Source organism: Chrysochloris asiatica, unplaced genomic scaffold (genome assembly GCF_000296735.1).
Source record: "Chrysochloris asiatica unplaced genomic scaffold, ChrAsi1.0 scaffold00143, whole genome shotgun sequence".
In the NCBI taxonomy this organism is placed as follows: domain Eukaryota; kingdom Metazoa; phylum Chordata; class Mammalia; order Afrosoricida; family Chrysochloridae; genus Chrysochloris; species Chrysochloris asiatica.
Genome location: NW_006408661.1, coordinates 7,208,725 through 7,219,544, shown reverse-complemented (window position 1 = coordinate 7,219,544; position 10,820 = coordinate 7,208,725). Strand labels below are relative to the sequence as shown.

Below are 10,820 nucleotides of genomic sequence, written 5' to 3'. Positions count from 1 at the left end.
AACAACATTCTTATCAATGGAGAAAAGATTGAAGTTGTCAAGGGCTTCATTCTTCTTGGATCAACTATCAACACTCAAGGAAGCAGCAGTCAAGAAATTAAACGACATGTTGCATTAAGCTAATCTGCTGCACAAGACCTTTTTAAAGTGTTGAAGAGCAAAGATGTCAGCTTGAGGACTAAGGTGCGCCTGACTCAAGCCTTGGTGTTTTCAGTAACCTCATATGCATGCAAAAGCTGGACAGTGAATAAGGAAGATCATAGAAGAATTGATGCTTTTGAGTCATGGTGTTGGAAGCAAATATTGCAAGTGCCATGGGATGCCAAAAGAACCAATAGATCCATTTTGGAAGAAGTGCACCATACCCAGAGTGCTCCTTAGAAGCCAAGATGGCCAAACTTCGTCTCTTTGGACATATTGCCAGGAGGGAAGAATCACTGGAGAAGGATACCATGTTTGGTAAGGTGGAGGGTCAGAGAAAAAAGAGGAAGACCCCCAATGAGATGGATTTGACAAGTGGCAACATCGATGGACTCAAGAGTGGCAACAATAGTGAGGTTGGCTCAGGATTGGATAGTGTTCGTTCTGCTGTGCATAAGGTCACTATGGGTCAGTACCAACTTGATGCCACCTAACAACAACAACATTACCACCAAGGAGCATCTTGATTCCTTAAAGTTCAGACCCAAAAGATTCTTGAGACATACTGCACCCCTGCGTCTACTTCAAGGGATTCACCTCTCATATCTCTACTGTTAGAATGGTCATTCCTCGCACAAACAGCACAACACAGAAATCCCAACATCCACATGAGCTACGTGTGGCATACTGTGGAGAAACCATTTCTTTGTATTTTTAATGTTTCAATGCTAATCTATGTTGTTCAAATATACTAAAAAGAAAACTTACCTTGGTGAGTGTGAACAGATGTGTATGTCCAAGTCAGGGTTGGGAAGGTTGTGAGATATCATGGAAGTGGGTAAATGTAGTGCATGTGTAGAGCAACCACACATCTACTTCTTCTAGGATATCGCTTGTGTCCCTTTCTGTCAGCATAACCTATTAAATGTAAAAATTAATGTTATTTGCCTTTAATGCCTTAGAAGAATTCTCATGTAACAACACATTTTTTAAAATGTCCTTTGACGATGCTTATAATATAGTTAGTTCTGTAGCTATGTGTAAAGTGGTGGGTGTTTATTATATCTTGTCATAGCATTCTTACATCTGAATATATTCCTACTCATAGACTTGAGGGGAAATTTAGTGATGGGTATTGCAGTGTTTGAAAACCCTATCCAGAGTCGCTATGGGTCGGAATCGACTCGATGGCACTTAACAACAAATAGCAGTGTTCACTGTAATATTCTTTCACCGTTGCTGTTTGTGTGGAATTTTTCATAGGAAAAGACATAAATCTTCAGGGGAACTTAATTTTAACAATCCATAAGCTGTTTGGCAGATGTGTTGTGCTGCTGTGAGGGCACTGTCCTGAAGTTTCAGTGTGTTGCTTTGGGATAGACTGATAAACGAAACCATTTGGGATTTTTCTCCTCCTCTCAGACATTTCTCATTCTGTTTCTTCTTTAACTGTGTGCATTTCTAAAGTAGAGAGAGATTCAGACAGCTCTCAAAAAATGTTCTCTATTGTTTTATAAACTTGTCTTGGGGTTATTGGGTTCCCTTTGGGATGGGGGGTATTTATATGTTGAAAACCACCTAAGTTTATTTATGTGGGCTATTGTTGACTAGATTATTCTAATCATGCATACTTATCTTTCCTTTTAAATTTCATTCTGTCGTGTTTGAAGTTGAGAGGTGATGTGATAAAGGAAAGCACATAGGGCTCGATTCTTAAGGGCCATTCTCACTGGGTCATTTCTCAGACCCAGTGACGCCCTCAGTCTGATTGTTAGTACCAGGTTAAATCAAACCTTGCTTGTCAAAGGAAATAAAAAGAAAATCATTTACTAGAGCTCTCTTGGCCTCTCCTTTTCTGTGATTTTTCCTGAGAGCTTTTTTCAACACTTTTTCCCACTTTCTGTTCAACTCTCTTTATCTCAAATCTCTTTCTTTTTCCCAAACATCATAGCCTCTCATCCCCAGAGGTAACCTCTCTAATCTCTGATGGAGACTGGGCTCTCCAGCCTTGCGTCCTCTTGTCAGTAATGTGTCTATCTTTTTGGATTGGCACTTGATGTCATGAAACATCCTGATTTCCTATTTCTCTTAAAACATTTTATGGTGGCAGCATTAACTTGAATGCTTATCATTTCTTATATCTCAACTCTGGGGACCCATCAGTCAACATGAACTTGCTTCAGGACCAAGAAATCCAATATGCATAATTTACGTCGCATGGAGTGTTGGATTATCTCATTTTCACTAGCCATCATTTAGAAAAGATGAAACCACTCCCTCAAAACACAAGCCATTAAAATTACATTGTTTTGAATATTGTCTTTCCTTTTACACACCACACTTATATTAGGCAAAACCATAACCTATTGTTTAACTTCATGTATCAAAGAGGCCAAATGACTTTATACAAGTTCTTCCTTCTGAAGCTAAGTCCTTTCTAGTGGGGGGAAATTGAGGAGAAATGAAGTTTTGATAATACTATTGAATTGCATTTCCTCTTGATCAATATTCCAAAATCCTGCAAAATCATAGCAGGATCTTCCAGCTAATGAATCGAGCCCCCTGTGCACAACTGAACGCCACTCTATGTTATTTTATTCCAGGATATTTTACAGTTTCTTTTCTTTTGTTTTGTCTTTTTATTTCAACAAAATGAAAATAGAGCGCGGAAGTAAGTTGTGTGAGCCGCTCCGTTCAACATTTGCAGAATTTTCTACGGGCTGCATGCACCCAGCGGATCCTCTATTTGTGAATCTTAGTAGTCTGATTGCTGCTATGGAAATGTGATCCAAAATCATGATATTTTCCTGTGATAAGTGAAGTTCACAAGGAAGAAATCACCATATGTTTCTTATTCTTCTTTTTTGGGGGGAGGGACAAAAAAGAAGTATAACTCTATCTGCATGTTACCTTTTATTCTGGCAGCTATAGCTCAAGTAGCTTTTTCACCAGCTCCCCTATGTTACAGGCAGTCTGAAAAATAGCAAGGCAAGATGATTTAAGATCACAGGGACTAAGAATTCCAATCAAAGATTGGAATAGTCTATAGTAAAATGGGCAAAATTCTACTGTCAGACACATAATATAGCAATTAGACTTCTTTATTTGCAATATGAAGTACTCACCCCACTAAAGGACTATCACCAGCCCATCCACCTGATGTACAGAGTTTAGAATGTTCTCTACACTCATGTGGCAGTCAGGTGGCACCTATACGATTGCTTACTTCTGTTTGAAAAGGGAGTTTGATAATATAGAAGTTTATAACTGGATAAAAATATCTCACTTGCAGTGGAAACAAGATAAAGGTATATCAGCTGATGATTGAAACACTGATATATTGGCTTTGAGACTATACAGAAATATTTGAATTGAGATCCTGTTCGTTCTCTCTCAAAGACAGGGTTTAAGAGATAACGACCAGGTAAGATCAGTCTGAGATGTTCTTCTTGTGACAGTCACAAGAGACTTAAAGGGAGTATCTGTCTCTCCATCTATTTTAGAATTGTTTAATGTATTTAGTACCATTGAAAATCATTATTTATGATTACACCTCTGGTGGTATAGATCCTTTCATTCAGAAACACTCCCCTAATCCATCCCATTTCATACATGAGGGAAGTGTCCCATTAGGGCCAGTGAAAGTAGAGTTTGTGTTTGGCATTGCTGCTGTCTCTAGTACACATCTCTGCAATGCCCCTCTGAAGTCTGAGGAATTTTTATTTTTCACCTGTTTTTAAAGGACACACATCAAGAAGTACAATTGAAAGAAACCCTTGTATGTACTTAGAAAAACCTTTCCTTTCTCAACAATATATTGGATCTATATATCTGTTTTCACATTTATGTTACACTGGAACATATTTTATATTTATAATAGCAAAAACCAAAAAAGATCTAATTAACTTAGTTACAAGTGTTGTAACAGAAAAGCATATAGCCTCAATGGCAGGCTAGAACCTCAAACTGTTTAAACTGTGAAAGACGGTGTTGTAATAGATAAGTGGCTTTTTGGCAGAAAGAACCCTTTCTTCAGGGTAGAGCAGATTTGGTAACATCTTGGATATACTGGTTTAAAAAAGAAAATCACTAACAACATGAATATTTGTTACAGAAATTTTCCTGGCAGTAAAATCTTGCCCTGTGAGTTTTTATTCCTTTTATGTAATTACCTTTTAATTTAAACTGAAAAATAATCAAAACCATCTATTCAGCATTAAGACTATATTTTATAAAGTGACTCATCACCAAAGTAATAAAGTTAGCATGGATTCTATTTTCTTATTTTTCATTAATAAGTTCAGAGAAAGCAGCTTCTCTTTTGAAGCAACAACAAACCACTTGTCTCTTGTTGGAAAATCCTAGTTTCTGGCATACAGTAAATTCTAAATAAATATTTGTTGAAATAAGTTAGAAAGTTCTCATTCCAAAGGTTTTTTTGGTTTTTTAATGGCAGCCTTTTGACTGTCAGTGAGGTATACACAATGACATTGAAAATTAGCTAAAAGTAATCTTTCAAATAATGATTCCATCTGCCAGATACTTTAATTGTCCTCTGATTTTAAGTTTTACTAAAAATTAAGGGAATTTTTCCTAAGGACATGGTCTGGCCCTCCTTCAAATTCCATGACAGTTAAAAATATAAATCAAATGGAATGCAATGAAGAATAAGAGAATAATGTGTTTTACCTTACCTTGCTGCTGGTTGAATAAAAGTTTTATTTTTGTAAATAAGAATCTCACTTATCACTGTGTTTTCATCAGGTTCAAATACCTAACCCAATCCATTTCAGACTAAACAGGGCTAATACCTGTATCTAGTCACGTAGGCATAGGAAGGTGCTCATTGCTCCAACATTGATGAGTTTCCAGTTGCTTTGCATATTTCTTCCTATGTCTATCTGTCACGATACTGGGCTTTAAGGAATGTTTTGGCTTTTATCTCATATGGTTAAACCCTTATGAGCCTTCCTGAATTCAACTTTAAATACCTGGTAAATAGTTGTCCTGAGGACATCTCATTTCTTGCTCTTTCTCCTTTCTTTTTTTGTGGTGTTAAGGAAGCATGCTTCTCATTGTACCGGATACATATCTAGTTTCGACTTTACCCTAAATATTCAAGGCATTATCCATGCAGTTATTTGCTCTTGTCAATTTTGTGCATGCTCTTTGGAAGGCATAAGGTTATCCTGGAAAAAGGGGAACCTTTCTGACTTCAAATTCTGTCTTTTAGATTGAGAAGTGTAAAAATGGAGCAGAGGAAACTAAATGATCAAGCAAATACCTTGGTGGACCTGGCAAAGGTAAGCTCTAGGTGGTCAGACTTCATGGTTGTACTGTTAGAACAAAGAACTGAATAGTAACTAAGAATGCTTGAGAAGGTGCCCATTGCAAAGTTAGATAGTTAATGAATTAAACCAACAAATTATGTACAAAGTGATGGTCCAATTTAAAAGAATTTTTTTTTCTAAAACTTTCACATTAGTATACTCTTTCCTAATATAAATTATTCAACTCCCATTCTAAAAGCTTTACTAATTGAAGTGATGTAGAAGTACAATAAGAAACAGAAGTGTAATATACGATGATAACTTTGATTTTTACTTGCACATCAGTCATATATCAATGAGAATAGAACTATATCCTGAGTGTACTTATGGGTTTGGAGCTTAACAGGAATTAAGATCGATTTTTCTTTTACATAAACTCAGAAGAATGCACAGTTGAAACAAAAATAATAGTAGGAATTACATCTTATAATGAGAGTTATCTTTCAAAACGATATTCTCCTTCTAGAATATAATATATGGTTCTTTGTCCACTTGATTATTTAAAAATCATTCTGCTTTTTGAAAAATACATTAATAGTTCCCAAACTTTTTTACCAAATTTATGAAAAATATCCAACTGATTGTTGTGGTTTTGTTTTTCATCAAACTCTGCTCTCAAAATATAAGTATTTGTCAGCAGTGAAGACCATCCTAGAGGTGACTTAGACCCTTTCACATCCTTCAAGCCTTTTACTGAACTCACTCCTATGGCACAGTTTTCAGCCAAAAAGAAAGACAGGTCAGTAAGTTTAACAATAACACTAAGGAAGTATACACTCATTACAGTAATCAACCATTTGAGTCCAAAAGAGTAGCCCTGGTCCAAGGGTAAAGTTCAGAAGACAGGAAGGTTAAGAATGAAGGAAGAATGGATATGGAAAACAGGCGGGATAAGTGATGCTACATTGTAAGAATTGTAACCAATGTCATGAAACAAAATGGATATGAATTATTTAGTGAAAAACTTACTTGCTCTGTAAACCTTTGTCCAATTCACAATAAAAATTTAGAGAGACAAAAAAGAATAGCGTCTTTCAACACAAATACTTTGAAAGAGGCAACTCTGATTTCTGTGTGATACATTCTATGTATGATAAATCAGCATTGCTCTTTATTAATGCATCAGATGTAATCATTAAAAATTACACATATTTAGTTTAATCTCACTACATTGTTGTTATTGTTGTTAAGCACCATCGAGTTGGTTCCAACTCTGTATAGGATTTCCGAGGAGTGGCTGGTGACCTTGAACCACAAACTGACTTTGCAGTACAGCATATTAACCCACAACACCACACCAGAACTCTTTACATGGTGGTGGTGGTGGTGGTGGTGTGCTGTGGAATCGATTCTGACTCACAGCTATCTCGCATAGGGTTTCCAAGCCTGTAAATCTTTATGGGAGCAAAAAGCCTCATTCTCCTGTGGAACAGCTGGTAGTTTCAAACTGCTGACTCTGAGATTAGCAGCCCGATTTGGAACCACTACACTATCAGAGGTTCTTGAACTCCTTACATAGTGCATCCCAATTATACTCATTTAAAATATTCATCTTAAGCACACTTACGTAGTATATTATTGATATAAAGCTTTACCTTACAAATAGAAATCACCAGGAGAAGAGCAAATTTTACGCATTTAAGATGAGCAGTACATATATATGAGTCATAAATATGTTGTAGATTAATACTTATGTGCATGACACTTATGTGGACATTCTATAAAGCCTGTCATAAAATAGCCTCTTGCTTCCCTCCAAGGTGAAATTATAAAATAAATTGGGTATTTTATGAAAAAAATAAACAGCTTACTTGGAAATATAATGGAAATATTTATGTTTTCCTTCTTCAAGTATACATCTATGATACAAGATGTGCTTATTTCAAACGACTTTTCCAGTATCATGATTATCATATGTCTACAGGACTACATGCCATAAGGATTCAGTACGTAATGAAAAAAAAAAAGGGGGGGGAGTGTTGTTCATCTAGGCTGAAGACTAGATAGTAAAATAAAAGTGAATGAAAATTTCTGTCTGCATGGCCAAATTGAAACTAGACATCTGTGTTCTAATAGCCCCTTTATTTAATCAGTTCATATACTTATCTTGAAGATTCTTGTTTATAATACAAAAAAAGATCTCTATTGTAAAGGAAAGTGAGGTAGAAAGAGGAACGGTTTAGACAAAGGGACGTCAGACTTGCAAAAGTCTGCCCTGAACAGATTTGAGCATTCCTAACCTTCATCTCACCTGATCATCCCTAGGGTACTCCCCTTCCTTATCTCTCTCAGCCCTTCAGGAGATACAATTGGGAGTCACAGTTATGAATATAATATGGTCAAGACAATTAATTATAGGATTCCCTGAGGCACCAAAAATCTTTCCAGTTCAAACAGCTCAACTCTGATTAAGCCATAGCCAGCAAAGTAGGCAAGTGACTTTAGCATCTCCCTTCAGTTTACATTTCTCAATGGTAAACTGTAAAAATGGTATTTGAAAATGGAGCAAGGCCTATCATTTGGAACATGTTGTTGTTATGTGCCGTGGAGTCGGTTCCGACTCATAGTGACCCTGCACAGGGTTTCCGAGGCTGTAAATTTTATGCGAGCAGAAAGCCTCATCTTTCTTCCACGGAACAAACAGCTGGTAGTTTCGAACTGCTGACCGATTAGCAGCCCGATTTGTAACCACTACGCTGCGAACCTCAAGGTCAGCAGTTCAAAACTACCAGCTGCTCCGCTATCTATCTATCTATCTATCTAATCTATCTATATACATATACATACATCCATATATAAGGAGCTCTGGTAGCGTAGTGGTTACGAATCGGGTCACGAGCCGCAAAGTCAGCAGTTTGAAACTACTGCTGTTCCACCGGAGAAAGATGGGTTTTTCTGCTCCCGTAAAGATTTACAGCCTCTGAAACCCTGTGATGGATTGCTATGAGTTGGAACCAACTCCATGGCACATAACAACAACACATACATATATAAACATACATATACGTATATCTATACACATATATACACACACACACACACACATAATTACTGCTTTGTTGTTCTTATGTGCTCTTGAGTTAGTTCCAACTCATAGCAACCGTGTATAGGATTTCCAAGGAGCAGCTGCTGGGTTTGAACTGCCAATCTGGTGGTTCACAGTCCTGTATTGATCCTACTGCGCCACACCAAGAGTGCATTACTGTTTTAAGTTACTAAATTACTTCATTAAATCAGTTAGTTCTACACTTCATTCATAGTCCATCCTCAAAATGTCTGCTATGCCCCACTACCATCTGTACTGTTATTTATTGTTCTTTAAATCTGGATGTTTTTAAAAATCAGCCTTGCCCTAATTTATGTTGTTGGTGTTGACTCATACATAGTAAACCCTGTATAGGGTTTCCAAGGAGTGGCTGGTGGGTTTGAACTGCTGACCTTACAGTTCAAACCAACTATAGTCCATTGCTCTATCCTACAGTGCCACACCAGGACATGTTACATGTTGAAAAAGCAATTTCACATGATACTTTTTATGTTTCCTTAATTCCTTACGTAAATATTAAATAAACACATATTTGTTTATTTGTATACCACCTAAAATCATTGGGTTTACCACAAACAGAACCTTCACATTTTTGGCAACTGAATCAAGTTAAAGTCCAAGATCTTACCTGTCTGGATTCTGGCATTGAGCAGACACACTCACTTTCACTTGAATTATACACTTTTCAAGTATCTGACACCCCTATTACATTGGGCATCACCATCAGGAGACCAGCTTTAATGCTGTGAGCATTGACAACTCCCAACCAGGGTTAGTGTAATACATCTCTTAGATTTTGGTTTTTATGCTGTTCTCTATTCTGTTTTCTAGACACAGAACATCATGTATGATATGATTTCCGACTTAAATGAAAGGAGTGAAGACTTTGAGAAGAGGATTGTTACCCTGGAGACAAAATTAGAAACTTTGATTGGTAGCATCCATGCCCTACCTGGACTCATCAGCCAGACTATCAGGCAACAGCAGAGAGATTTCATTGAAGCTCACATGGAGAATTATGACAAGCAAGTCACCTACAATGCTGAGCGGTCCAGGTCCTCGTCTAGGAGGCGGCGGTCCTCCTCTACAGCACCACCAACTTCATCAGAGAGTAGCTAGAAGAGAATAAGTTAACCACAAAATAAGACTTTTTGCCATCATATGGTCAATATTTTAGCTTTTATTGTAAAGCCCCTATGGTTCTAATCAGTGTTATCCGGGTTCTGATGTCAGAATCCTGGGAACCTGAACACTAAGTTTTAGGCCAAAATGAGTGAAAACTCTTTTTTTTTTTCTTTCAGATGCACAGGGAATGCACCTATTATTGCTATATAGATTGTTCCTCCTGTAAATTCACTAACTTTTTATTCATGCACTTCAAACAAACTTTACTACTACATTATATGATATATAATAAAAAAAAAAGTTAATTTCTGCACATACTGGTTTGGTCACTTGGCATCTCTAAAGTTTTACTTTTCATATTATTTTACAGGTATCATGTGTTGCATGCTTTGATCATTTATTTCTAAAAGGTGGGCCACTTGGAAAAAAGGACATTCAATTACTTATTATTCCATACCCTGTTCAGATTTTCTCTCAAGGTGAAATACTGATGAAATATTGTTGTTGTTAAGTGCCACTGAGTCGGTTCTGACCCATAGCAACCCTGTATAGGGTTTCCAAGGAGCAGCTGGTGAGTTTGAACTGTCGGCCTTGCAGTTCAAATGGCTTTGCAGTCTGGAGCACTAACCTATAGCTCCACACTAGGACTCGCATAAAATATTAGATTTAACAATAATTTGATCGAGCACAGCTTACTATTATTTTCAAGTTTACATTGTTTTGTACTTAAATTCACTGTTTTCAAATTATTTGGAATATGAGGCTGCATATAAGGAAATATATAAAATAAAGGGACAACAGATTCTTTCAAGAAATAATCTCTGTTTATCAGCAAGCCTGCAGGGAAGAAATATTAGGATACTCCACTGTCTCTGAATTAATGTTGCTGAATTTCAGAACTACTTATTTCATATATTTCCATGTATTCATTTGTGAGAGATCCTTGGTTCATTCTAAGAGTTTGGAGTACTCACATATATATTCACTTTTGCGCATGTTCCACACACAGGTCCTAAAAGCATAATGACCGTATGAATGTGTAACTCTTACCATGCCACATATCCCCTAACAGATGACTATCTGCTTCTTGGAACTTGTATATTTTAGTATTTTAGTTTCTGTGTTGTTGTTAAGTTCCATTGAGTTGGTTCTGACCCATAGAGATCCTGTATAGGGTT

The 10,820-nt window shown here is 36.8% G+C and overlaps 1 protein-coding gene across 2 annotated transcripts in view; it reads left to right on the top strand.

Moving 5' to 3' along the window:
• The window catches only part of LOC102819797 (small conductance calcium-activated potassium channel protein 2-like), a 259,987-nt gene extending 250,028 nt beyond the window's left edge, over window positions 1–9,959 (top strand). For both annotated transcript variants that reach the window (XM_006870537.1, XM_006870538.1), the window contains 2 exons: window positions 5,375–5,444; window positions 9,349–9,959. In XM_006870537.1, coding sequence (XP_006870599.1) covers window positions 5,375–5,444; window positions 9,349–9,636 — 358 coding nt within the window. In that variant the 3' untranslated portion in view covers window positions 9,637–9,959. The remainder of the gene's footprint in view (window positions 1–5,374; window positions 5,445–9,348) is intronic.
• Window positions 9,960–10,820: the final 861 nt, after the last annotated feature.